Source organism: Pseudomicrostroma glucosiphilum, assembly GCF_003144135.1.
Source record: "Pseudomicrostroma glucosiphilum strain MCA 4718 unplaced genomic scaffold BCV69scaffold_1, whole genome shotgun sequence".
Lineage (NCBI taxonomy): Eukaryota > Fungi > Basidiomycota > Exobasidiomycetes > Microstromatales > Microstromataceae > Microstroma > Microstroma glucosiphilum.
Window position 1 is genome coordinate 1,232,663 of NW_020289913.1, and position 24,399 is coordinate 1,257,061.

General features: G+C 55.9%; 11 protein-coding genes and 1 non-coding gene across 12 annotated transcripts; 7 read left to right on the forward strand and 5 right to left on the reverse strand.

The window, feature by feature from the left end:
* Positions 1 to 12: 12 nt before the first annotated feature.
* Positions 13 to 106, forward strand: BCV69DRAFT_t5. The gene has a single exon. It is a non-coding gene; the product is annotated as a tRNA-Arg (tRNA).
* A 558-nt stretch (positions 107 to 664) lies between these two features.
* BCV69DRAFT_279886 (hypothetical protein) lies at positions 665 to 1,706 on the forward strand. The gene is made up of 2 exons (XM_025491411.1): positions 665 to 788; positions 935 to 1,706. The coding sequence occupies exons 1-2, from the start codon at positions 700 to 702 to the stop codon at positions 1,452 to 1,454; spliced, it is 609 nt and encodes a 202-aa protein (XP_025351139.1). The 5' UTR covers positions 665 to 699; the 3' UTR covers positions 1,455 to 1,706.
* On the reverse strand, positions 1,526 to 3,941 carry BCV69DRAFT_296285 (hypothetical protein; the record flags this gene model as incomplete). The annotated part of the gene is made up of 5 exons (XM_025493995.1): positions 1,526 to 1,562; positions 1,636 to 1,705; positions 1,841 to 2,509; positions 2,586 to 2,780; positions 2,858 to 3,941. 5 exons carry the CDS (start codon positions 3,939 to 3,941, stop codon positions 1,526 to 1,528), a joined length of 2,055 nt encoding a protein of 684 aa, XP_025351140.1.
* A 326-nt stretch (positions 3,942 to 4,267) lies between these two features.
* Positions 4,268 to 8,634, reverse strand: BCV69DRAFT_254792 (putative ubiquitin-specific processing protease 21). The gene is made up of 4 exons (XM_025490565.1): positions 8,221 to 8,634; positions 8,004 to 8,106; positions 7,757 to 7,898; positions 4,268 to 7,659 (listed from the first exon to the last, which is right to left on the reverse strand). The coding sequence occupies exons 1-4, from the start codon at positions 8,221 to 8,223 to the stop codon at positions 4,557 to 4,559; spliced, it is 3,351 nt and encodes a 1,116-aa protein (XP_025351141.1). The 5' UTR covers positions 8,224 to 8,634; the 3' UTR covers positions 4,268 to 4,556.
* Positions 8,635 to 8,838: 204 nt separating this feature from the next.
* BCV69DRAFT_254797 (hypothetical protein) lies at positions 8,839 to 10,898 on the reverse strand. Its single transcript, XM_025490566.1, has 3 exons — positions 10,684 to 10,898; positions 10,517 to 10,600; positions 8,839 to 10,406 (listed from the first exon to the last, which is right to left on the reverse strand). The coding sequence occupies exons 1-3, from the start codon at positions 10,780 to 10,782 to the stop codon at positions 8,994 to 8,996; spliced, it is 1,596 nt and encodes a 531-aa protein (XP_025351142.1). The 5' UTR covers positions 10,783 to 10,898; the 3' UTR covers positions 8,839 to 8,993.
* Positions 10,899 to 11,007: 109 nt separating this feature from the next.
* BCV69DRAFT_279890 (hypothetical protein) lies at positions 11,008 to 14,287 on the forward strand. The gene has a single exon (XM_025491413.1). The coding sequence runs from the start codon at positions 11,069 to 11,071 to the stop codon at positions 13,904 to 13,906; it is 2,838 nt and encodes a 945-aa protein (XP_025351143.1). The 5' UTR covers positions 11,008 to 11,068; the 3' UTR covers positions 13,907 to 14,287.
* On the reverse strand, positions 14,053 to 14,856 carry BCV69DRAFT_296289 (A1pp-domain-containing protein; the record flags this gene model as incomplete). Its single annotated transcript, XM_025493996.1, has 3 exons — positions 14,053 to 14,552; positions 14,628 to 14,641; positions 14,726 to 14,856. The coding sequence occupies 3 exons, from the start codon at positions 14,854 to 14,856 to the stop codon at positions 14,053 to 14,055; spliced, it is 645 nt and encodes a 214-aa protein (XP_025351144.1).
* Positions 14,857 to 15,589: 733 nt separating this feature from the next.
* BCV69DRAFT_244465 (hypothetical protein) lies at positions 15,590 to 17,682 on the forward strand (the record flags this gene model as incomplete). Its single annotated transcript, XM_025490110.1, has 4 exons — positions 15,590 to 16,247; positions 16,693 to 17,104; positions 17,197 to 17,403; positions 17,472 to 17,682. The coding sequence occupies 4 exons, from the start codon at positions 15,590 to 15,592 to the stop codon at positions 17,680 to 17,682; spliced, it is 1,488 nt and encodes a 495-aa protein (XP_025351145.1).
* Positions 17,683 to 18,546: 864 nt separating this feature from the next.
* On the forward strand, positions 18,547 to 19,167 carry BCV69DRAFT_236807 (hypothetical protein; the record flags this gene model as incomplete). The annotated part of the gene is made up of 2 exons (XM_025489931.1): positions 18,547 to 18,690; positions 19,027 to 19,167. Coding segments are annotated over 2 exons (285 nt in total), but the record flags the coding sequence as incomplete, so codon positions are not given.
* A 203-nt stretch (positions 19,168 to 19,370) lies between these two features.
* Positions 19,371 to 20,677, reverse strand: BCV69DRAFT_254809 (cell cycle checkpoint). Its single transcript, XM_025490567.1, has 4 exons — positions 20,216 to 20,677; positions 19,855 to 20,137; positions 19,627 to 19,770; positions 19,371 to 19,545 (listed from the first exon to the last, which is right to left on the reverse strand). Exons 1-4 carry the CDS (start codon positions 20,555 to 20,557, stop codon positions 19,487 to 19,489), a joined length of 828 nt encoding a protein of 275 aa, XP_025351147.1. The 5' UTR covers positions 20,558 to 20,677; the 3' UTR covers positions 19,371 to 19,486.
* Positions 20,678 to 20,801: 124 nt separating this feature from the next.
* Positions 20,802 to 23,139, forward strand: BCV69DRAFT_16175 (hypothetical protein). The gene is made up of 2 exons (XM_025489427.1): positions 20,802 to 21,042; positions 21,120 to 23,139. Exons 1-2 carry the CDS (start codon positions 20,859 to 20,861, stop codon positions 22,805 to 22,807), a joined length of 1,872 nt encoding a protein of 623 aa, XP_025351148.1. The 5' UTR covers positions 20,802 to 20,858; the 3' UTR covers positions 22,808 to 23,139.
* BCV69DRAFT_16176 (hypothetical protein) lies at positions 23,140 to 24,127 on the forward strand. The gene has a single exon (XM_025489428.1). The coding sequence runs from the start codon at positions 23,472 to 23,474 to the stop codon at positions 24,000 to 24,002; it is 531 nt and encodes a 176-aa protein (XP_025351149.1). The 5' UTR covers positions 23,140 to 23,471; the 3' UTR covers positions 24,003 to 24,127.
* Positions 24,128 to 24,399: the final 272 nt, after the last annotated feature.

Here is a 24,399-nt window from a genome sequence, read left to right on the forward strand (position 1 = left end):
CTCTTCATCGATGGCCGCATGGCGTAATGGCAGCGTGTTTGACTACGATGAGAGATCACCGATTTTCGACATCAAGAGGTTGCGGGTTCGAGTCCCGTTGTGGTCATTTCTTTTGCCCTCGTCGGCTCTGTGCTCGTGAGGGAAGGTTTTTTGCACAGGTGCCTGATGTTGTACCCTACGTGAGAGGTGATCGCTGTTCCTTACGACGAAGCTCTGCGTCAGACAAGTTGACTTTGGAGGTGTTGTCATGCAATGCCAAGGTCAGCCGCTTCCCGGCCTCTGCTCGCGGAGTCTGTACCGGCCGGGCACCCTTCCGCTTGAGAATTGCACGCACGGGTCCAGCCTGTCGCGATTGTGATGATTGTCATGCGGACGCAACACCCGGCGAGCATTGACACTCGACGCATCTTACGCAACTCGCTCTACTCCTCTACATCTTCCTACCAGAGTCAAACTCGTACTTTCTTCTTCGCCTACTCACTCACTCACCCACCCACAATGGCTCCCGACGGGACCTCCTCCACCTCTTCCTCTCCCTTTGCCAACAATGCCGTAGACTACACCTTGGACCACCGTCGTGCCGCCTCTTCCTCCAAGCCCAACTCCTCGGGCGAGCTCACCACTTCTCCCGACACTCGTCTGGAAGCTCAAGAAGCGATGCGTTCCTGTGCTTTGCAGATTCTAGAGCAACCATTGGAAATGTTGCGGACGGGAATTGTGGGGGATGAGAAGCTGGCTGTGAAGAGTAGGAATGTGGCGGGGAGTACGGTGGGGAAGCATTTGAGACAGTGAGTATTCGAGAGGAAGCAGTGGAGGACTGGTGGCCTCTCTGGGGAAGATAGAAGGGCCTTCTGAGAGAGACGAATGCGCATAGCCGGACAGCGACCTTGCTCCGAGCATTGGAACTTACACACTCTCACGAACCACCTCTCAGTGTCCTCGACCACTTCCGCCTTCTCCTCGACGCACTCGACGAGCACAGCGCAAATAGCAGCGGCGGCACTGCTTCATCCTCTTCCTCCTCCTCCTCTTCTACCAGCGAGCAAGGTCTTCCTATTGTAGACTACGACCGCCGGTCTCGCTCCCTCCCCATCGAGACTTCCGCCAGCGAAGCCCTAGCCGAGTTCGAACGTACCCAACACCGCATCTCTTCCCTCCTCGACTCTCCCGACGGGACTGCTCTAGACCGTCCCCTCATCCTACGAGCTACTACGCCAATCCTGCAAGAGTTCCACTCGACACTAGGTAGGGAAGTATGGTTTATTGCGCTCCACTCGATCCACCACTTTGCCCTTGCGAGGGTGATTCTTAATGAGCTTGGCGTGGAGGAGAGTATTTCAAAGGAGTTTGGAGTCGCGCCTAGCACACTGGTGTTTAGGGAATGGAGCAAGGCACAGAAGAGTGATGATCAGGCTAGGGTGTCGCAATCGGGCGGTGAGAGGTCGAAGTTGTAGACGACAGGTTCACAAGGCGACCTCAACGCAGGGTGGCAATGCTACCTTGGTCAGATGAATGTAGCTCGAGGCTAGCGGCTCGCCATACCGTACCTCGCAGGCTTCTGCCTGTGAGAGAAAACATGGTATATATTGCACACACTTCTAAAGACTGCACTACGGCTCTGACAGGCCAACATACTCGAAAAAGGCAGGGATGATGCTCGCTGCAAAGAAGCCAATGTTGCTGTACACCAAGACTTTTGTCAAGACTGCGAGGGGGAGGGCAAGCGAAGGAGATAGGAGGAGCAGAGCGTCAGTCAGTGGATCATTTCCCCTCCCCCTGTATACATAGAGTTTCCCCCTCTTCTTCTCTTATTCATTCATTCATTCATTCATATACTCACCATCAATGTCGTAGTGGGTGACTAGCCCCTGCTCCTGCGCCAGCTGTCGCTTCCTCTCATCTTCGCTCAGATTACCCGCAATGGCATTGGCCACCTTGTCTGAAGGCAATTCTGCTCCTCCTTGACCAACGGGATGGGTGATCGGTACAGACAGGGTGGACCTGGGCGGAGGACCAAACTGCTGCAGGTAGGGCGAAGTAGCACCGGACCTCGAGGGAGGCGAGATGGCCGAACGCTGTTGAGGTTGGGAGAGACCTTGCTTGACTCCTGTCGAAGAGCCGCCCGCTGGAAGAGAGAGGTTGTGATTGTCTGGACTGCCCGGCCTCGAGAGGTCGTCATCGCTGAACACGCTCACGGGAGAGTCGGGCCGCGAACGTCCTTGGTCTTGCAGTGCTGCCAATCTGGCAAGGATCCCAGTCGAGGTGCTGGCTTCCTGTCCAGGATTGGCAGCAGGCGTGACTGTCGGGGTGAAGGAGTTTGGGATGTCTATAAAGGATGGCGAGCGGATAATGTTGTTCATTGGAACGTCGGTGTATTCGCTCGAGGGGACGTAGTGGCGACGTGGTAGGACGAGACCAAAGGAGCGATCGACGAAGCGGAACATCGATGGCAGGACAAGCTTGCATGCCGTCTTGATGACCACGCGAACGCAGAAGATGCAGGCGATACCTGGGAAAAGCGGGTGGGGAAGAGCGGCCGTCAACCGACGCTCTACCCTTGGAACAGTCCACATCCTGAGACTTACCTAGGACCAACACCAGTAGCGAACGACCCGCACTTGTCGACTTGTCCAAAGCTGTAGTTGATGACTGCAACGTTGCATTTGCTGCAGCCCGTCCCGGAGCAAAGGGATCTTCGACGAGCTTCCCGAACATGGTCCATCGCAGCGAAGCCCAGCGGCCCAGGGACACGCCAAGCACAACCGAGATGAAGGCAATGGCTTTCGGGATAGTATTATAGAGTGCTGTTAGCTTTGTGACACAGAGACATGCTCACTCAGCGCTGTTGTCAACTCACCGTCTTCGAAGCAGGGACAGTCATCTAGTGGCTCAGGGTGCACATACACCATGAACAAGCAGGAAGGAATGAGGACGAGGGGCACGGTCCAGCCCTCGATTTCGAGAAAGCGCTCGATGTAATCCGCACCGAACCATTGCACCAGTGTGATGCCGGCTCCCAGTGTCGAGCCAGCAAAGCAGTCCATCATGCTGTGCATGCCGGCGTAGATGCGGCCGTACACTACACTAAATACGTAGAAGCCCAGCCCGACCTCCCATAGTCTACTGCTGAGAGCAGTGGCCACAGACTGCGAGACAACGTCTGGTCGCTCGCGAAGGGAGAGGACCCAGAGGTAGATGTACAGAGCTGTACCCACACTATTTGTCGAGTGAGTCGAGGGAAAGCCGAATTCCAGGTGCGTAGTGCCTACTGTCAACCTTGTGACAGGCGGTGAGTATGGTCGGGGAACACAGAAGAGATCTTTGATCGCCGATGACAAGTAGACTCCGAAAGCCAGCGTATTCACCAGTCCCCTACCAAAGTATCGGTTGCCGATCCAGAAGGCCGTGGGCAGAAAGATGAGGAAGAAGGAGTGGGTGCCGAAGAGGGAGGTGTACACAAAGTACCGGTCTAAGAAGGGGGTCCGCACTTTCGGCTGATGCCAAGCGAGGAACTTCGTCTCCTTTCTCAAGCTCCAGACGAGCCATCGCCGTAGGTATGCCACTGCTGGGGAGAGGTACTCGTCGTACACATCGTCTCCCAAGATGCCCACATCGGTGGTAATCGCTCCTCCCGTGTGCTCCTCCGTTGCCTCCTTTGTCTGCTTGACCTTGGCTTTACCACTATGCGATGCTCCAATAACATTCTCTAGCTTGGAGACATGATGAGGCGGAGGATTCTTGGATCGAATCAGATCACGCTTGCTCTGGCGGAGACTGCCTGCTGCGCTTCCTACCGAGAGGGCTGGAGAGGGTCCACCACGGTAGCTGCCAAGAGCTGCCAAATCGGGAGAGGAGATGCGTGGGATGTCGGGAGCATTCGATGGGGAGGAGTTTCGCTTGAGCTCAGGGAAAGAGGAGGATGATGACGAGGGGGCTACCATGGTCGCTCTGGCGTAGGAGGGGAGGAAGGGCCAAGGTGACAGAGAAGCTGCAGATGTGGGAGCGCTCAGCCGCATCTGATGCCACAAGAGGTCGCTGTAGACAGGGTGGAGAGAGAGAGAGAAGAGGATTGAAGGAGTCAGCAGCCCAAGTGCTTCCTTGATAGCTGTACAGCCTCGCTGCTGCGTTGTTGGAAGGAAGCAAAGACGCCTGTGAGCAACTCGACTCGCGAAGGTCCGAGCTTTGCTTCCGCATCTCCGCCGCGACGCCAGACCGAGTCCGCTGAAATACGAACGGCCGAAGCTCCTTCGATGTCATCTCAACATGCATGGCAAGTGAGGGGCAGCGTCGTCGGAGACAGGGAATTACAAAGGCTCTCACGGATATCTCAGTTGGGGACCACCTCCCTACAATTAGACTGACAGAGGGAGGAGAAAGAGACGTCGCAGGGAAGGAGGCAGTCAGGGTCGAGAGAATAAAGGATTGCGAGGATCGAATCACGACAGATGGACAAGAGTGGTACAAGGAGTCTAGGGACACAACAGAGAACGAGCTCGACTTGCTCATGGCGCAGAAAGGACACGCCAAGTAGATCAGCTTTCGCTGTGTGCACGCGGCTAAGACCGGATCTTGATGCCCCGATCCACTGCCGCTGCTCCAATCCTGCCCGTCCTTCCAGTCTTGTCCACATGGTCCAGTCCCAAGACGTCGTCCGGCAGGAACTTGTGGTCGTAGATGACATCCGCGTCCTCGAGATATGCCGGTTGCTTGTAGGTAGATGATTGTACAAGGGCGAATCTGAACCTGGCAAAGTCCTTGTCCGACATGTCCAGCCGCTTCTGCAGTCTGACCTTTGTCTCAGAGAACTTCTCCCGAGGCTTGATCACAAACTTGAAGGGCACGCCGTGTGTCCGGTGCAGGTCCTTCGAGAAGTGGAAGACGTTGATGATCTTGTCTTCCTCCTTTGCCTGCAGCTCTTCCACCGGCACCTCTTCTGCAAAGAGCTCAGTCGATTCGGGAACGTTGCCGATCATCTCGACTCCGCCAAGCTCTCGCTGTTGCCTGAAGTTGTTGGATACCTCAAAGATACGAATCTTGCCACTTCCACCTGCGCTCAGGGTCACCACCTTGCTGAGCTGCTCGACAACATCGTTGATGGGACTTGTCTTTGGCAACAAGAAGGGATGTGCTGACTCTTCCTTGTTGTGAGCTCCTGTCCAGTAGATCTTGAGACTCCGCTTCGTCTCCAGCTCGACGATGGAGATGTCTAGAAGCTCGTAGTAGAGGAGAGATGCTTGCCCCTGCAAGTAGCTGGGCGAGACGATCTCGCTCACCGTCTGGTTCGCCGTCCTCTTCAGCACCGTCTTGGGCGTTCCGTTCGGCCCGTTGCCTGTGGTAAATCGGAACATCAGAGGCGGGTGCTTGAGGCGGTCACTGACCCTCTGAGCCATCGTGTCGTATGTCATCTTCTTGCTCAGAGTCAACTCGAACTCCTGCTTGTACTCGACGTCGTCGAAGCGAGGCTTGAAGAGGACCTTGATCTGGTTCTGCAGGAAGTCGTAGAACTGGATGGGATTGGAGTACAGCGACTGCATCTCGAAGTCTTGCGCATCCTTGTCCGAGATCTCGACCTGGAAGCAGATCACGTCACCGTCTTGGATCTCGCTTTGAGCAAACGTCGACTTGCCCTTCATTTGCTCAATCATACCCGGCTTGATCTCTTCGTACAGCCTCACGCTCGTTGACGGCGGCCAGCGCATCAACTCATTGATGGTGGGAATCAGATCCGACACCTTCTGATTGCGCTGGACGTAGACCCGGCCAACACCGGCGAGAGATTGCCTGGAAGCATCAAAGTACTTCAAGAAGATCATCAAAGGAGGGCTGGGATCGTTGAGACGGACTTCGGGTGTCAATGGCTCGAGGAACAACCTAAGGTCATTTTGCCTCGATGCCATCCGATCACGGACAGCCTCCAGGGTGAGGGAAGGGTCATTCTCGGGGACCACCGTGTCAGGTCTCACCGTCTTGTTCTGACGATTGACTAACACCCAGAGGCGGAAGGAATTGTCCGGCAGCGAGTACTCTTGTGCCAGACGCTGCTTGAAGGTGATGTAGGGCTCATTCTTCAGGACTCGGAAAGAGGGTAGCTCGCTTGCGGGCAGGTTGCGCTCCTCGAAAGTGGCCAAATCGAAGCCTTGATGAGACTTGAAGGTCTCCTCGGTGATAATCTTGGTCGTCAGATATAGATGTTGCTCCTCCCGCTCCCTCTTCCGTGCCTCAAGAGCCAAGCGCTCCTCTTCAAGTCGTTCTCGCAGATGCCTTGGTGTGTCCTCTTCCGTGAAAGGCTTGAGGACCTCATCAGAGTCAATGTCGCGAACGTAGACGAGCATGTAGGCGTTGGTGAAGCGCTTCATCGCCCGCACTGGAGCTCGAGCGCCAGCCTGACCAAGGTGGCCATTTGGGTATTCTCCTCCAAAGTTGTCCTCCAATACTTCCCTCTCCAGAACGCGGGTCACCCTGTCGTCGTCAAACTTGAGCCAATTGCTGTCCTTCTCCGGCTTGATCAAAGTGAAGTAGTGGCCTCCGTGGAGATCTCCAGAGTGTACCAGAACGCCGTGCAGGTTGTACTTCCAATCTTGATCGCGGACAGGAGATTCCTTGTCGAGGAACGCTCCGAGATCGATCTGCATGGGGAACTCATGGCGATCGTTGATCTTGACCATGGCGTCCTTCTCGACGTCGTACTCAAACCGCTTCAGCTGAAGATGCAGAACAGGAGGGAACTTCTCAAAGATGACTCCCTTTTTGGCATCTTGCAAGCCGTAGCCCTCGGCGTGGTACTTGTTGTCGCCCTCGAGCATCTCGGTTTGAACGTAGTCTTGGAAGGACTCCTGCAAATTCTTCATGCCCTTCACATTGAGCTGAATGTCGTAGAAGTCTTCCTCCCGCGAGCTCTCGTAATCGACGTTGACACAGCGCAGGTAGCTCTTCATTCTACCAACGAAGAGCCTTGAGATTGCGCCATCTGCGGCAGTACCCTTCATCTTAGTCTCGAGCTTCTCCTGCAAGACTCGGTTGAACTCTTGCACGTCGTGCTGCAGGAAAGAATCGAGCGACTTCCAGCCGAAGGACTTGGTCAGCTCCGTTGTTCCGACAGGCTGGTCAGAGCTTTGCAGGAGATAGAAGACTCTCTGCAGCGCAAGAGCCACACTCTCGGCGGGCGTATCGTTCTCAGTAGGGATCTGGTAGACTGCTCTACGGAAGTAATTTGTGAAGAAGAGACTCTGGAGCAGAGAGTTCATATAGCAGGTGGCTCCTTGGTTCTTGAGTCCAACGAATCCAGTCTCTCGCTTCGAGTCGTAATTGATGAAGTTGTGCCAAAGGACGCCAGTGGGATCCTTGAGCACTCTCACAAATGCTGAGATCTTGGCGTGGTTTGCCTCAATGATCGGCCTCGAGTGGCCAACACCAGGCTGCACCAGTTTGCGGAGCTCATTGAATCTTGTAAAGCCCCAATCCATCTCCTCGGCGGTGAAGCGATGATGAGCCTGGCTTGTCGAATAGATTCTGGGGTCGTATGGGTTCGAGATGACGAGGGCAAACTGGGCACAGACGTGCCATCCTTCTTGTGACTTTTGATCTGCGTAGTCAAGGTATACGGAGACCATGTCATTCGGCTGACCATTCGAATTGCCGAATGGGAACAGCAGTATACGCCTGGACGACAGCAGGGAAAGCATAGCAGGCAGGAGGTCTTGAGTGTCAGCTTCCTCTTCTCCTTGGATCTCCGGTGAACTCCTTATTGCAGACTCACCATTTGTGGCCACCACACTCGAAGACCGGACTCGTTATCCTCTTCTCTAGCCTATCCCATTCTGTCACATCCCAATGAAATGTTCGGAAGTCGTCTTCTTCCTGCCCAAGATCTGCGAGGTGCTTAGCTCCAAAGGCGGCTTCTGCGGGGTACGAAGAGATACAGCCGGACATGTAGTTGACGATAAGCTGTCTGTCTCAGCCACTTCCGCATCTGCTTGACATTCCCAACGACCCTATTGACTCACCGTCTACGACAGGAATGATTTCATCCACTTCCATCGGCGTTGCTGGCTTCGGCGAATCATCTACAGGCGTTACGACTGCGCTTGCGGGATCGAAATTGTGTGCCTATGGCGAGGTAATGTGTGGAGCAGAAGGATCAGCATTGGGTCAAATTTTGCGCATTGGCATTCGAGCCGATGCGGACGAGGCCTACTTGTGATCTGCGTGTGCTCGACTCACCATGGTCGGAAATCAGAGAAGACTGAGCACGTCTCCTGTGACTACTCCTTGAAAGATGGTCTTTTGACTTTGGCGCCCGCTCTTCGGCGTTCCGATAACTAAAGCACAAGGACAATGGGTAATTCCTTTGAAGCCGATCCAATAAGGTTACGCTGGTGAGCGGATCCTGCTCAGGCCCAAGAGAGGATGGCAAGATGTAGGCGAGGGGTGGGGACCTGAGTCTCGAGGGACGTGAAGTATTTCGATCAAGGGTACTGGTGCTACGTCAGCTTCGGCGGTGATCCGACAAATCGGTAGCAAGGAGATGAGTCTGACGATGTTTGTGTCTCAGACTCTTCCAAGAACACTGCTTGACGTGAGTCAGACTATCGATCAGGAGGGGGGAGAGGCAAGCTGGCAGGTGGAAGAAGCGGGTGACGATGATGATCTGGGCGGGGCGAGGTGAGGCGAGGCGAGGCGTCTCCCACTGGCCACCCGGCCGATTGCGCGGTGGCCGGGCAGCCGAGGCACGGCAGCACGCACACACGCCTACACGCTCAGCCACACGCCAAGGCAGCAGCTCCACACCACGCTCAACGCGACGCAGGTCCAGCCATACCCACTCAGAGGGGCACAGGAAGATGATGATGAAATGTCTGGTATTACATTGGGTGGTGAATTCGAGGAACCTCATCCCCTTTGAGCTCGACACATGTCGCTGTGGATGGAGGACGCCTTTTCGCTCTTTTCTGCGAGCCCAGAGAGGGCCGCCAGGCTGAGTGGACACAGTCTCTTCAGGCCGTGCCATTTGCATGCTGCTGCTGCTTCTTCTCTCGCGCACGGATCCTACCCTTGTCGTCCTCCTCCTCTTCTTCACTGTCGCTCCAAGCGCCGTCCATCCAATCGTCGTAGTAGACGCAGTCCTCTGCGTTCACAGGGCCCCTGGGCCGACAGAAGTCGGACACCGGACATCGAGCACAGGGGGTCTCGGTGAAGCCTAGAGGCACTTCCACCGGTCGCAATGCTCGGTAAACCCAATTCTGAGCGCCCCAGGACGAGTTGTCTCCTCCACTGACGTCTTCATCGTCCACATCTTGGTCGTCATCTTCGTCGGAAAGAAATTCGGGCCCGGTATATTTGGCCGTAGGTCGGGACTTGCTGCCCTTGGTGCTGTCAGATTTGGTCTTGGAGGATCGACCCTTGCTTGAGCGACGATCATCGCTAAGGATAGAGTCATCGTCGCTCTCCTCCTCCGAACCGGACGAGGCTGCTGAGGTAGATCGATCTCTGGAGCTCCTAGACGTTCGAGAGGACGAGGACTTCTTCGACCTCTTCGCCGATTTGCTTGAAGTTTTGCGTGATTCGCTCCTCTTGCGCTTCTTGCTTTTTCGTCCATCATCGCTACCGCTAGATCCACTCGATGATTCGGATCCTGAGTCCGTTCCTGAAGTAGGCGAACGACTGCCCCCCGCTCGTCTGTCTCCCTTTTTGCGAGATTTGCTGCTGCTTCGTGATGAAGCGCCATTGTCTCTTGATTTCTTGCCGCCGCCCCAGTCAGAATCTTCATCGTCGCTTTTTACGGTCGCTTCGTGCGCAGATGGGTCTACGGTCCCTCCTGGCATTGGCACTTTTTCGATCTTCTCGTCGTAGACTAGCGTCTCCAGCAACTGCTGCATCTCACCCACACTCAATGAAGTACTGGTGACTTGCTTGTCTTTCAGCTCTTTCAGGATGCGAGGCGCAGTAGGGAGCCTGTTGGTGTGAGACGCTGGGTACAGCTTTTGACGCGAAGATTGGTAACCATCGGGCCACGTCTGCTGCTGAATGTAGTAATGGCAAAATTGGGAAAGACCGTTGATGAAGGGGACATCTAGTTCATTGTCGGTATACCACGGTCCTCCGGAGAGCTCTACGGAAGGCGTCAAGTTGTAGAGCATGTAGATCTTCCGAGTAGGATTCTTGACCGATTTGACTGCCTTGATCAGCTGTCTATTCTCCAGTGCCTTGAGGACTCGCGTGAGGATCGTCTGGTGAAGGTTGGTTCGAGCCTTGAGGGCCTTGGTCCATATACCCTCGTTGCCAGAGTCCTTGATCTGTTTGTAGATCATGCCCTCTTCCGGGGCCAATGACCCCATCATGCTAGCTTCACTTCGTGAGACTGCCAGGAGCTGCATGCCTCGATCGGTGTGTTGCATGCTAACGAGGTTCTGTGAAGACGAGAGAAAATGTGCAGATGAATGGATGCTCTGGTTAGTGTCTATCACTCTGAGGGTACGGGGAGGAGGAGGACTCTTGTCCGGGACCTCTCCTTGCTCACCTTTTTGAGCAGGGAGTTTGCTGCCAGCATCACCTCGCTAGCATCGAGCCCAAGCTGGTCACCGATGTCGTTGACGAGAATCGTCTGCGATGGATGGGGGGGGGGGGGGGGTGAGGGTGTCAGTCATCATGCTCTGGCTCACTTCCTAGGCGCTCCCTGCCACTCACGCTGTTGCGAGCATGGAGCGCGATGTGGTGAATCTTCTTCTCCGTAGACGACATCTTTGTCCCTCCAGCGCCGGAGGACGAAGAGCTTGCTGCCGGCATGACGGGCCACACCGAGGCTGCTCTGAGCCGCTTGTCAATGAACGAGGGACAAGGTGCCGAGAGGCGAGCTGTCAGCTGCCAGTGAGGTGTGGTGTGGAAGGTAAGAGAGTAGCACAAGAGGAAGGAGTAATGATTGACTTCCACACACCAGGCCATGCGAGACGGAAGTGCGTCGGGGCTCTGAGAATTTTTGGCGGGCAGCAGTCAGAAGTCACTCTACGGCGCGAAGCTTCTTCGTATTACAAATGGGTTGTCTCTCTTTACCCCACAAGCTCATTGTGCGAGGATGATGATTCGCAGTAGGAACGGGCAAACTTGCCTGCGTTCAGCCTTGGCGACGTCGCGGGGTCGCAGCCTACCATGCTCCTCTGCCTTCCATGCCTCCCCTCGCCCATTGTCGCAGCGAGAAGGTCAGCTCCACTTCGCCGCTCAAGTCTCATCAGCGGACGCTGACCTGAGCCCACCAGCCACACCTCAGTCTCCTTTGACGTGGGCAACACCAAGGCCCCCCGTGGACGAAGTCGAGAAGACCCTCCTCGCCGAGCAGTCGCTGCAGACAGCCAAGGAGAGGAGATTGAGCCCTGTCGGGCTGGCTTCCCTATGGCATGTAGGGGGACCCGCAACGCTGCCCCCTAATCTGCGCGAGGCAATGACAGAGATGGTGACCGGGGGAGATTCCAAGCTGCTACGATCGGACGTCAAGATGACGTTGGCGAACGACGCAGAGGGACCGGAGATGAAGAAGAGGAGCCAGCGCTCGAGAGCGGCATTGCTGCATCTCGCCACTGCATCTCCCCAGCGGTATGCTACCATTCACCAGGTGCTCAAGACGACTGCTCAAAGACTCGCGCGGCCACTGCCCTACGCATTAGGAGAAGGATGTGCAACCCAAGGATGGGCGCCCAAGAGGGTAGTAGAAAGTGGCTGTGCGGTTGGCGAGGGAGCATGGGCAGCGGCTGAAGTCTGGCCGGAACTGGAGCAATGGTCTGGTAACGATAGCCGACCGCATCTGCTTGCAGCTGCCGAGGATCTTCTCACTTTCGATGCTGCTTCCAGTGAGCCCTCGGTACTTTCTCGACTACGCAAAGCTCAACCGTCGTCAGTTGAATTCGAGGCGAACAAGAGCCATGGAGTGCGGTATCAACGTCCGTCTTCTGAACGGAAGCTGGACCTCAATGCGTCAGAAGAAAGCACGCTGAGCCTTTCAGCGTATCAGCTGCTGTCGCTCTCTTCAGATTCTGCCCGAGAGCAGCATGTACGCTCTCTATGGAACAGCGGAGCCGAGGCAATCGTACTCATAGAGGAAGGCACCGATCGAGGTTTCGCAGCCATTGCCAGCGCTCGAGCGCTGCTGCTAGAATTGGGAGAGGAGGCCAAAGTCGAAGATGTCACCCCTCCTACAACGTCTGCTGAAGACGATGACGGAGAGGCCAGAGAGAAGCTCGTGCTAGGAGGCGTAGAATTCATCGAAGAAAAGGCATCCGACAGGGTGTCTACCGAGGAGCTTTCAGTGGGCGAGGGTATCACGGGCAGAGGCTGCTACGTAGTCGCCCCGTGTCCACATGATCGGCCGTGTCCGCTTCTCCACCCTTTCTTGCTAGATCTAGACCACGACACAGTCACGGATGTCGCCAAGCGCTCTGGTCCGTCCAATCACCACCGAGCTTCGGGTGTTGGTCTCGACTCTTGCCTGCACCCTGTGCGGTACCTCCCACCATCTTGGTCCAGGGATCTGGGCAGCGAGGACAGACGGAGAAAGAGGGAAAAGGGTGGAAGGGAAGAGCGCAGTGCTCGCATGGCGTACGTCGTGGTCAAGCGAGGGGAGAGGCCTACTATGGACTCATTGAGGCAGGAGGGAAGCGAAGCGGCGCAGAGTGTGGAAGCGGCCGTGCCGTATGCTCGTCGAGGACCCATCGAAGAGGTGAGAAGGGGCGACTCTTTGCCTCGCCGGCTGCCAGAAGACGTGGTAGACATCGAGGGAGGCGAGACGGACCTACAAGGGGATCTTTCACCTTCAGGGGAGCTCTTCAAGTTGCTTCCACCTGACCTACAACAAGCTCTCAGTGCATCGCGAGAGGGAGAGAACGAGGCGGGAGAGCAGCAACTCCCACAAGATCAGGACCTTTTAGAGCGAGCCGCTGCTGCCGCATTGCAAGGTCACAAGACGAACACTGACGGTGCAGACGTCTGGGCAGCCAGCGCCGAAGCAGCAGATTCGGCCAAGGCAGAGCAAGCAGAGATCGAGGAAGCCGAAGCTACGACTGGAGCAGAGCACAACGAAGACTGGCTGTCGGCGTTGTTGGCTACTAATGAAGCTCGGCCAGAGGATCTGGATGCGTCTACCAGTGGTCACCCAGAGCCCTCTGCATCTGACGTAGCCTCGGCAGTCTCGCTTCTGGTGCCGTCGCTCCCGCGCATCGTTATGCCTCCGATCAAAAAGGGCGGTCATGTGACGTTTGATGCCTGTCACTCCAATGGCTCGATTCAGCGCTATACCATTTCGAAGGCGGCGGGGAAGCAGACGTACCACGAAGTGAGGAAAAGCTCTTGGGCGGACCTGTGGAGTCAAGATCCCGTCGAAATGGCTGCTCCGTCGAGGCGGGTGAAGGGGGGCGAGGCTAGCGAGGCTCTGGAGGAAGAGGAGGAAGCGGACGAGGACGAAGATGAGGACGGCGAGGACGACCTGAGTCTGCTCGAGACTCGAGACGAGGCTACTGGAAGGAGGAAATGGATCAAGAGGCGAGGCTGGGGTCAATGGAGCCGCGTTGCCCCTGCAGACCCCTCGGCAGGTCTGGCCATGGATGGTACCGGGACACCCTTCAGGTCTTCCTCGTCTTCTTCCCCTCGCTCTACGCGTGCGAGCGATCGGCCTTCAGCGTACATCGGTGCGGATCAAATCTGTCCCCTGACATCCTCTGGCGAGGTCAAGGGGTCTAAGAACAAGAAGAAGTCTTCGGCGCTGTCTGCCGCTACCACTTCTGCAGCTGCTGGGCAGAGGGGAGCTCGCAGTCGTAAAGGTGCCAAGGCGTATGCGGGAGCGAGGGACAAGGAGTCGAAGAGGAAGAGGAGCATGAATTCGTACCACGAGGAGGTGGCAGAGGGGTTCGACGCGCTGTCCATCTGAGAGCCGGAGGCCTGGAGAAGGTTCGGAGGGAAGCCACGTGCGGACCCACTATCATCTGTATCAATAACATTTGCACCACCACCACTACGATTCTGTAGATCTTCCCGCGTCGGCGTTGCGCCTTTTTGAGATGGACAGCAGTGCTTTCACGAAGAAGGCGGGAAGTAGTCCGGCACGCCCCTCTCGTACACTTCATAGTCTGCCTTGCTAAAGGTGCAGAATATCACCCTCTCCAATCCCGCTCCATCTTCGGACTGCAAGAATTGCCCCACAGTCTCTAGTGCGACTCTCGTAGCGTCCTCGATCGGGTAGCCATAGACGCCCGTCGAGATGCTGGGAAAGGCGACCGTCTTGATCTCTCCTCCCTTTTCAGCAGCGCGCAGCAGACTATTGCGGTATGCACCCGCGAGCTTCTCTCGACTAGCTTCGACTTTCGTCTTGGCATAGACGGGGCCGACGGTATGGATGATATAGGGAGCCGGGAGGTTATAGCCGCGTGTGAGCTTGGCCTCGCCCGTCTCGCAGCCGTTGAGGGTACGACACTCAGCTAGGAGGTCCTTGCCGGCGGCTCGGTGGATTGCGCCGTCTACACCTCCTCCGCCTAGCAAGCTGGTGTTGGCCGCATTGACGATTGCCCCGACGTCGACTGCAAAGAGGATGGAGACAGGGACATCAGTGTCCAGTAGATGACGACTTTGAGCACAGCTGCGCTGCTACTCACGCTTTGTAATGTCTCTATAGAGTGATAAAGTGATATGGCGAGACAGGCGTCAGCGTTGTGTACACAGATTCGGTTCACGCCCTGCTCCTCGTACTCACCCCTGCCACAAGCCGATGCGATCTGCCAGGCCTGCGAATGCCTGCTGCGACTTGCCCGCCGCGGCCTTGAGCTTCCCAGCCTGGTATAGCGCAGCGGCAGTTGGGATAGAGCTCAGCGACACCTTGGACATGTTTGTGAGAGAGAGTATGTCTTCGTAGCGTGTGCTTTACTGGTGAGCCTAGCGGTATTACGGCTGAGCCGTGCGGGGACGTCGGCGACTAGAGTAGAGTGGTGCGTCGCGTGGCCTCGTTCGTTCCTGCGCCCGTCCTTGTCCCTCTGACATCACCGCTCGGCCGGCCATCGGGAAAAGGGGCCGATAGAGGGGCGCGGCGGCGGCGGCGGCGGGCGGCGAGGGTGCCGCCGCATCAGAGGTCCGCTCCGCTGCGAAGGGCTCCTCTCCCGTCGTTCCTCAAACCCTACTTCCAAACGCCAAGGTCATCCATCCATCACCGACCTGGCCCAGACAATCGGCGGAGATGCAAGACAGCAGCAGCAGCAGCACACTCGGACACAAGGATGCAGTGCAGTAACGAAACCCCCACCCCGGATCGCCTGTGCCTGAAGGCTGACATTTGCGATTCGACGAGCTGCTGCAGCAGCGCTTGAGCTTGGATAGAGCGGTTCTCGCAACATACGTCTCATCTTCCCATCTCCACCTCTCAACCTCACCTTTATCGTTGTCTGAACATTCTTGTTAGGACCTTTTGAGCAACTCTATATGACCCAAGTAGTCTAGATACACAACACCCCATACCACCCCTCTTACGGCCCGCAAGGCACCTTCCGCATCAGCCATGCCTCTTGGAATCAGAAGGGCTCCAAAGGATGCGAGCTCACCCGCAGCGGAACCTCGCTCCTTTGTGATGCAAGACGAAGAGAATGCCACTGCCATTGACTCGGCCAGCTCCAACAGCGGACAGGCGGCCCCCATTGGGACTGCCGAGGGCGAGAAGAAGACGACACCGGCAGCAAAGGATGAGGCCGTTGCGGGAGATATCAACGCTCAGCCTCGAGACAAGACCGATGTGTACTCTGTCCACTCGGGAACAGAATCAGGAGAAATCAATTACAGAAGTATGTCGTGGCAGAAGGCCTCTGGACTATTGTTTGGAGAGTACGTCTGCCTTGCTATCCTCTCCTTTCCCGGGGCGTTCGCAACGCTCGGCATGGCGGGAGGAATCTTGACGGTACTGCTGCTCGGAATAAGCACACTCTACACATCTCTCACGCTGCACAAGTACTGTCTCAAGTACCCTCACCTGCTGCACATTGCAGACATTGGCAAGCAGCTATTTGGAGGCTCTCGCATCGCCTACGAGCTCACCTTTCTAGCTCTTGTCCTAAACAACACCTTCCTAATGGGTCTCCATACCTTGACAGGGGCTGAAATCATCAACACTTTGGCGAGTCCTGGATCGGTCTGCACCGTTGGGATAGCCATCTTAATCATGTTCGTTTGCGCGGTCGGTACGCTCCCTCGAAAGCTCGACAATGTTGCCGTCATGGGTATGGTCTCTGCAGGTGAGTGCGGCGTCGTGCAAAGCTGCTGTCGGACTGGAGCCTGCGTCAGGAACGAGGGAGAAGGGGAGCAGCCAGGAGAAAGGCGGAAGGTAAAGGGCCAATGGGGAATGGCAGACGGTGAACGCTCGCAGCGCTGGAGTAACGGCGGGAAAGGGAACGGCAGGGCTATCCGGGACTCCACCGCTTTGTCTACAAAGGCGCACAGAGACAGGTCGCCTTTATGACCACATCTGCTTGCCTAGCACAAGAGGCTTGGACTTCCCCAACATGATCACGCAGAGGTTCCTGCGACGATGTGGTGACATCGTCGCAGCCTCGAAGCATTTCTCTTTGGGAGAGCCCACTTACTTACCTTGACCACCCGCCGCTTGTCAAACACCTTGGCGTTTGTCAATTCCCTTGCCTCCCTTCTCCCCTCCTTGGACCGCGGTTGCTCCTCTTCAAGTCACCATGTTCATCGCCATCATTCTGACCATGGCCTTCTCTGGTGCTCAGGGCCGTCAACCTGCCGGCATTGTCGAAGGAGAGCCTGTGAGGATCACGGCTTTTGCTCCCCCCGGCACCACATTCGTTGCTGGCTTCGATGCATGCCTCTCCGTGATCTTTACATGGACAGGTCAAATCGTGTATCCTACCTTCATCAGCGAGTGCACACATCCTGAAGACTTCCACAAGGCACTATATGCCGTGACCGTAGCTGAGTTCGTGCTGTTTACACTCTGCGGGATAGTAGTCTACTTTTACGCCGGACAGTACACTGGTTCACCAGCAGTGGCGTCACTCGATGATACCTACAAGAAAATTGCCTTCTCTTTCGTGCTGCCCACGACGATTATCATTGGTATCATCTATGCAAGGTGAGCGACTTGACCGCCTGCAGACGCAGCTCACCTAGAGCAAGGCATAGGCTGATCTCTGTCTGCCCGACCTCCCCTCTTACCACTCCCAGTACCGCCGCAAAGATGGTCTTTGCTCGAATCTTCGGAGGCACAAAGCACTACGCTAGCAATACCTTCGTCGGCTGGGCCGGCTGGATCACCATCGTATTCGGACTTTGGGCCTTCGGATGGGTCATTGGCGAAGCGATTCCGTTCTTTGGCACTCTGATCTCTCTGATGTCGGCCTTGTTCGACGGCTGGTTTGGGTTCATCTTCTGGTGAGTAGAGGGACATGTAAGCTAATCGTAAACAGGTCTTCTGACCATTCTTCTCTGCCTCCTTCTAGGGCTTTCGCGTACTTCGACATCAAGAAGGGCCAGCTTTGGAAGGGTCAGTCGCTCTTGCGCAAGGCAGAGACGGCACTGAACTGCTTCCTCATCGTCGTGGGAGCCTTCATCACCGGACCAGGCATCTATGCCACAGTGCAGGAGATCCTCAATGACTATGCCGCAGGGTCTGTCAGCACACCCTTCACCTGTGCTAGCAACGCCATCTAGAACACTGCCAGTGCTCCGTTCGGACAGCGTCCATGTATCTTTTGTACCCTTGCAGTAGCCCGCCGCATCGTACTGTATTCTTTGCATCTCGTCCGTCGTAATCCTTGCCAGTCGTGCTTTCCAGCGATCGATAATGACATCAACCAGCCACTTCAATCAAAGGCACTCGCTTCGCCGATATCGATTACGGTATCGCAGCTCGCAAGCATGAAAGGCGCGTCGTAAATCGAGTGGAGCCAGGAAGTCTGGAGCCGTTCACTCATTTCTGCTGTGCACCCGACGTCAGTTCGTTGCGCAAAACCGTCTACTCAATCGGTCATCAAGATGCTGCACGGTCACGTTCACCCTCAAGCTCCTCTTTCACAGCCGAAGATGTTTTCGTCCCGGGTTGTCATGTAGTATTCGCTTCCTGTCCTTATCTGTCAACATCCCGTTCGCGAGGTCTCTCCGAGTGCCATGCGGGGTTGAGGCGGATCGGAACTGGCGTTCGGCTCCGCCTCTGGACCACTGCCAGGCGCTTTCCAATCCCAACCCACCAACCACCCTTCCGTCCGCCTGTGTCTTGACCCGATATCCCCACACCTCCATACCCTCCTTCTCCACATCATGGCTGTGAGTGTCAGCGAACAGTCGCTGCTGGAGGGACCAGGCATGAAACGTGGTTTCCGGGGCCCAGAGCGTCTCGCGCTCCCCATTGGGCGTGGCCTCTAGGGGGGACACACCATCTAACGAGCCATAGCGAGGTACTGACCGCCCAATCATTCTTCCCGCCTCTGCTCCTTTCCTCGATCATTCATCGCCACTGTGGACACCAATCGCATCGCTTTCACTGTCCCTTCTCCACTGACCCTCCTCACCCCACAGTCCGGCTTCGGATTTACCGGCGGCCGCTCGCGCTGCTTCACCTTCTGGCAAGAGTTCCAGAAGTGCTACTCTGTCGCGGATCACCCTTCGGAGTGTGTACCTCAGAAGGACGACTACCTGGAGTGCTTGCATCACGGAAAGGAGGTGAGTAGGCGAGCGTATCAGAGAGATTTGTTGTGGGGCATCAGACAGATAAAATGTCGGAAGCTGGGGAGAGGGCTTGATGATCGATGATGGGCAGCAGCTGGTTCAGGGAAGCTGATGTTGGTAGAAACATGGCTTAGCGTGAAACGGGTGATCGAGATGGGAGACGAGCCAAGTGGTGGACAGAGGGAGTCCAAGGGAGTAGACTGGGAGCGGGAAGCGGTCGCTCCTATGCCCACTAGCATGACTCCCCTAGAAGCATGGAGTTAGTTCACTTCGCCCAGACCAACAACAACCATGCTGACGCCCTTCGCCCCATCTCTTGTCTCCCCTCAGATCGCTCGGGCAAAGCAAGTGAAGGAGCACTACATCCACCACGAGATCAAGAAGGCAAAGGAGCAACGTGAAAAGGGCGAGCAGAGGGCAACGGGAGGCGTGATGAGGTTGGGTCTCATCGACAGCGATAGCGGGAGCGAGGGAGAGAAGAGTGGTTCAGACAAGAAGTAAATACTAGCGTCGCAGACCTAAGCAATGCAAGATTCTCTCAGCATCGATCAGGAGCGCAGTGACATCGCGGGCAGTGCAAAGTAATGGGTCTATGATACAACAAATTGCAGACGAAGCGACACCTGACGAGGCGCGGCGCACAGGTCAGGCTTAATACGACAGGAGATGGAGGACAGGTACTGCAGCGAGTCGTGCTCTGCTCAATCATCCGATACGTGCGGCATGAAGAACTACAAGGGTAGATAGAGCAAGAGGAGATAGGTCAGCTGGGAGTCTCTCCGTGACCGCGTCACTCGCTCATACTCACTGTCAGGACGCCAGAAGGTTTTCGGCTGTCTCCCACGTACACTAGCAGAGACAAGCCGAACGAGGAAGAGGCTGTCAGCACCGAACTAAGCGCCTTGCTGATGCCTTGTCCGCGTTACTCACCGTAGAAGATCGCGCAGTGGTTTGAGCAGATGCAGGCCACTGTTCTCGATTCGACAATGTGACTGCTGAGGAACTTGAGTAGAGATTTTGCCTCGAGCTTTACGCTGAAGCGTTGTGAAGGGTCCGCTTGCTGCGCTCCGGCGCCTTTCATAGCAGAAGTAGAAGCAAACATCAGCACGTGTGACTCGAACGCGACGACAGGCGAGGCGTCTGTTTGTCTCTACTCACCTGCGATCGTGGGATGCCCACAGTTCTTCCAGGTGCACTCGATTGCAGTCTCCGGCTCCTCTACGGACATTGTAAATTCATCGTTGCCATTGGCGCTGATGATGATGGTGCTTGAGACTGCCTTCATCCTCTCGGCGACTGTCCTCACTTTGTACAGCTTTGGAAGGTAGATGTGGACGTCTGGATCTGGGCATAGAGGCTCCTTGATGCGCCCTGCTTCGGCAGGTCGAAGAACTTTAATGAGGATGTCTTGAACGATTTCGAGACGGACACCGCGGGAGGACTGTCAGGCCAAGAGGAGAAACAACGGAATGGTAAAGCTCAGACTCATGTGTTGCCACCGCAACGCACTGCGACTCACCATGTTGGCGATCGCGAAGCTCAACAGAGGCTCCTTGTCCCTCTTTGCGAGCCTCATCATGACATCCACAGCATTCTGAGCAGACCTCAATGCCTGCAAGAGAGTATCCGTATTGATCTCGAAATTGATCTCATTATTGTAATTCGACTCGACTCTGTAGTCCTTGAAGAAGTACTCTACGGAGATCTGAGACCATATGGACACTCCGTCTGCCTCTGCAGTACAGATGAAGCGGACGTGCTCGCCTTCTAAGCGGATCAAGCAGCGGGGCGAGACCTTGTGAATCGTCTGGATGATGCGAGTGAGGGTGTTGATGTCCACCAAGGTCGTACGAAAGCGCATTTCGGGCGATCTGAGTGTTCCAGGACTGCCTTTTGTCTCACGAAAATATTTCTACCGCTCCAGCTTGTCGCTCATGATAACTGTTCGTGTGCAAAGGGTAGACAAGCTGTTGGGGAAACATGTTCCTCAGATCCTCCGTACGCACGGCTCCTTCGTGGTCGGTCCTCTTTCCGTCTTGCGCGACGACGCGCCACTTCCGCTTTCCGCTTGGCCCAAGTCCCCATCCTGACGGCGATCCGGACCTCGCCCCCTCTTTACTGACCTTCCCCGTTTCCTTTCGCCGACCCTCGGCACTATCAGTATGGCAGCAGCGACGGTTACGGATACTGTCGCAATAGGCAAGGAGGGATCAGAGCCCTCCGTTCAATCGTTGCCGGTCTCGTTGCAGGGCAGCCGAGCCACGCTAAGCTTCGACCAATCCCTCTTCTGGCTCACCAAGTCCGGCGGCAGTACCAGCAGTAGCAGCAGCAAGGCCCACGTCAATGGTAAGTCAAAGTTCGCCTGTCAGCTGAATCATCTCACGGGCTGATGTCCTCCGCGTCTCTCCTTGCACTTCTCGTAGACCCGAGCTCGGCCTTCACCTGCGTACCTCTTGACCTAGTGCTCAACGCCTCCTTCGTCGAAGACTCGGACGGGGGCTCGCTCTTCATCCGGCTGTTGGCTCCACCATCTCATCAGTCAAATCCACTCCTCCCTTTTGGCAAGGTCAAGTCAGCAGCAAGCGAAGTGGCGGCAGTCCAAAGGTCCTTTGGCCCTACTACAGGCTCCACCACGCCGAAAGTCCGCTCCGAGCGCCTGCTCCACCAGTTAGAAGGTCCATGTCAGAAGCTGAAGCTTCTCAAAATCGAGGCGAGGGCTTCAACAGATGCAGGCTCCGCCCTTCAGTGGGTTGAGGAGCTCATGGCTCGGTCGTATCGGGATGTCAAGCCGTATCGTCGACTCAAAGTCCTCGTCAATCCAGTTGGAGGTCCAGGCAAAGCGCGTCAGCTGTTTCAGACAAGAGTGAGACCGATCCTGGAAGCTGCAGGCTGCAAGCTCGATGTACAGGTCACCGCACGGGTCAACCACGGTACAGATATCGCCAAAGAACTCGTCCTCGATCAGTATGATGCGGTGGTCCTGGTATCCGGAGACGGACTCGCGCACGAGGTACTCAATGGCTTTGCACGCCGAGCCGATGCGGCCCAGGCGCTCAGGATGCCAATGTGCCCTATCCCGACTGGCAGTGGGAACGCGCTCGCTGTCAACCTGCTAGGCGCAGAGCATGGTTTCAACCTGGCATTTGCGTCCCTCAACGCCATCAAGGGCAGGTCTCTGCCGCTGGACGTTTGTGTGGTCACTCAGCCAAAGGCAGTCGATCGATCAAAGAAGAGCTTGTCCAGAAAGACGCCTTCCGCAGTCAGTCAAACTCAAGCTACGAATCTGGAAGTGGAGCCCTCTACTGCTCAGACAGACGCAACGGCAACACCCCTTGCCTCGGCTCCTGATTTGCCATACGACCAGTACTACTCATTGGTAAGTCAGGCAATTGGCCTCATGGCCGACATCGACCTGGGTACCGAGCATCTGCGAGCTATGGGAGACACTCGCTTCGTGCTGGGCTACATACAAGGTGTCATCGCAAATAAGAAGTGCCCCATCGACATCGATGTCAAGCTCGGCAGAAAGGGGAGCAAGGACAAGCAGGAGATGAGGGAAAAGGTCACAAAGTTCAACGAAAGAGGTCAATGGAGTGAAGACGCGATCGAGACGAATGGTACATCAACACGCGAAGAGTTGGCGTCAGAGATGCCTGCTCTTCGGCATGGCGTGGTGACAGACAAATTGGAGGAGGACGGCAAGCCTCTGCCCATACTTTCCGCTCTGGATCCGTCCTGGCCCCATAATATTCTATCGAAGTCTGCAGGCTCGCCACAGCCTTCTGTTGATCCGCCCGCAGAGACGTGGGTTCGCCTTTCAGCGCCGGTCTCAACTCTCTATGCCGGCAAGATACCTTTCGTTTCTCGAGACCTCATGCAATTCCCCTTTGCACTTCCTGGCGATGGCACTGTCGATGTTGCCCTCATTCTTCATGATGGTGGCAGAGCCGCCAAACTACGCGCAATCAACGATGCAGAGAGCGGCACAGTGGTCTATGATTCTGCAGTCGTCTATCTCAAAGTAGAGGCCTACCGTGTGACGCCTCGCTTGGCAAGTGGGGACGCGACTTTAAAGAAAGGAGGCCTTGTGTCCATTGACGGTGGTGAGTGACCTCATGCTGGCGACGAGAATGATCGGAGTATCTTCTAACCCTTACACGCCTCTTCCCCAGAATCGCGGCCGTATGCTCCATTCCAGGTCGAAGTCTCGCCCGTACAGGCACATACACTCTCACTTTTCGGACGCTTCAATGTAGCGCTGCCGAATGTACCGGATCCCAACCGCAATAGCAAATGACTTGCCGAGCTGGCCCGTCGGTGGCAGCAACCGAAAGCCCCGCCGACACAATCTTTGCGACCAATTGTGCCCGTTTGGCATCACCACGTCGCTCCGCTCGCAATTGCGCTCGTGCTATCCAGTCTGTGCTTCTTGTTGCCTCTGGCACTCGTAGCGCTTGCGCGGAGATGATACGTAGGGACTCACTTGCGCAAGTACGAAGGCGATTGGGGCGTGCGACTCGGACCAAACGGGACCCTCCGTCCGTGACCAGAATACTCCGGCCCCCATGGAGCAGCTACCTTGCAGCAACCGCCTCTGATACCCCGCTTGCCTTCGAATAGCGCCACAATAAGACCAGGATCTTTGACTTCTGGTCTGTCACCGCACTACCCATCTTCTTTGTTAAGAGCTGGTCTCTCGCCTCGATCGTCTCCATACACCTCTTCGTACGAATGCTTGATCTTCTTCTAGACAACCCTATACCTCAAGACCCGTCATGTCAACTTCTTGGCAGTGGCATCTGACCCTGCTCCTTCTCTGTATCTTGGGCATTCTTCCAGGGGACGCATTCTCCTCAACGGTGTGGCTCGCTACCCGAGCATACGGCGATCTTTACCATGCAGGCCGTGGCGACAGCGTTCCCGTCTACTCGCCCAGCTCCTCTATTACCTCTCCCGTTTCTGTCAAGTCCTTCCACAGTTTGCCCGAATTGAATTACTCGCCACCTCGACCCAAGTCTCCAATCCGTGAAGCTCGTCGGCGTCGCAGAAGTCGCAACCGCATCCAGAAAGTAATGCATAGAATAGCTCCTCCAAGTCCTGACCCATCTTCGCCCGGAGGACCTCTGCATCACGTTGTAGTAGGGACCCCCATCCCCGATTGGAGCCCACCTTTGAGTACACCAAGTTGGCTGAAGCCTTCGCCTCCACCGCCTGCTTCGCCAAAATTGGTGCAGAAAAAGGAGTCGCTATGGACGAAGGTCAGGGGAGCAGCAAAGAAGGCAGGTCGGTGTATGAGCTGTGCGTAACTGTGTCCTCCCATCAAGAAAGATGCCGCTGCTAGGCGGGTCAAATGCCAAAGTCTCTGAATGTCCATAAACCCATCATCAATGCAATCACTATTTGCTCTCGTCACTTTGCTGTGCTTTGTGCAACTATACCAGGGACCTCTCAGCGAGGTCTTTTGCGAGCGTCTAGCTCTGAATTTGTCTCGTCGATCTCTTTGTAGCGTGTCTGCGTTCGTGAGGTGTTGGGCTCGCGGGGCGTGGTGATTTGTCATGCCACTCCGGAAAGGCGTCGGCGAACGGATTGGCATTGCGATTGCAGACGCAGCCGGGTCCAGCTTTCCACTTCTTCCTCGCCTCTACCATTCTTACGCTTCCTCATCACCACCACTTTTGAACGCCATCGTCACCATGGCTTCTC

What these genes read in the sequence shown, in the direction of transcription:
- BCV69DRAFT_16176 (XM_025489428.1), top strand. Translation starts at nt 23,472, where the DNA reads ATGTCAACTTCTTGGCAGTGGCATCTGACCCTGCTCCTTCTCTGTATC.
- BCV69DRAFT_279886 (XM_025491411.1), top strand. Translation starts at nt 700, where the DNA reads ATGTTGCGGACGGGAATTGTGGGGGATGAGAAGCTGGCTGTGAAGAGT. An exon ending in GTGGGGAAGCATTTGAGACA is followed by an intron (nt 789 to 934) that starts GTGAGTATTCGA and finishes ACCACCTCTCAG; the next exon opens with TGTCCTCGACCACTTCCGCC.
- BCV69DRAFT_279890 (XM_025491413.1), top strand. Translation starts at nt 11,069, where the DNA reads ATGATGATTCGCAGTAGGAACGGGCAAACTTGCCTGCGTTCAGCCTTG.
- BCV69DRAFT_16175 (XM_025489427.1), top strand. Translation starts at nt 20,859, where the DNA reads ATGGCAGCAGCGACGGTTACGGATACTGTCGCAATAGGCAAGGAGGGA. An exon ending in CAGCAAGGCCCACGTCAATG is followed by an intron (nt 21,043 to 21,119) that starts GTAAGTCAAAGT and finishes CACTTCTCGTAG; the next exon opens with ACCCGAGCTCGGCCTTCACC.
- BCV69DRAFT_254792 (XM_025490565.1), bottom strand. An exon ending in AATCATTCCTGTCGTAGACG is followed by an intron (nt 7,899 to 8,003) that starts GTGAGTCAATAG and finishes CGTACCCCGCAG; the next exon opens with AAGCCGCCTTTGGAGCTAAG. An exon ending in GAGTGTGGTGGCCACAAATG is followed by an intron (nt 7,660 to 7,756) that starts GTGAGTCTGCAA and finishes GCTGTCGTCCAG; the next exon opens with GCGTATACTGCTGTTCCCAT.
- BCV69DRAFT_254809 (XM_025490567.1), bottom strand. Translation starts at nt 20,557, where the DNA reads ATGCGCTTTCGTACGACCTTGGTGGACATCAACACCCTCACTCGCATC. An exon ending in GCTTCGCGATCGCCAACATG is followed by an intron (nt 20,138 to 20,215) that starts GTGAGTCGCAGT and finishes TTGGCCTGACAG; the next exon opens with TCCTCCCGCGGTGTCCGTCT. An exon ending in CCACTGCGCGATCTTCTACG is followed by an intron (nt 19,546 to 19,626) that starts GTGAGTAACGCG and finishes TGTCTCTGCTAG; the next exon opens with TGTACGTGGGAGACAGCCGA.
- BCV69DRAFT_254797 (XM_025490566.1), bottom strand. Translation starts at nt 10,782, where the DNA reads ATGCCGGCAGCAAGCTCTTCGTCCTCCGGCGCTGGAGGGACAAAGATG. An exon ending in CGCTCCATGCTCGCAACAGC is followed by an intron (nt 10,601 to 10,683) that starts GTGAGTGGCAGG and finishes CATCCATCGCAG; the next exon opens with ACGATTCTCGTCAACGACAT. An exon ending in CAAACTCCCTGCTCAAAAAG is followed by an intron (nt 10,407 to 10,516) that starts GTGAGCAAGGAG and finishes TCGTCTTCACAG; the next exon opens with AACCTCGTTAGCATGCAACA.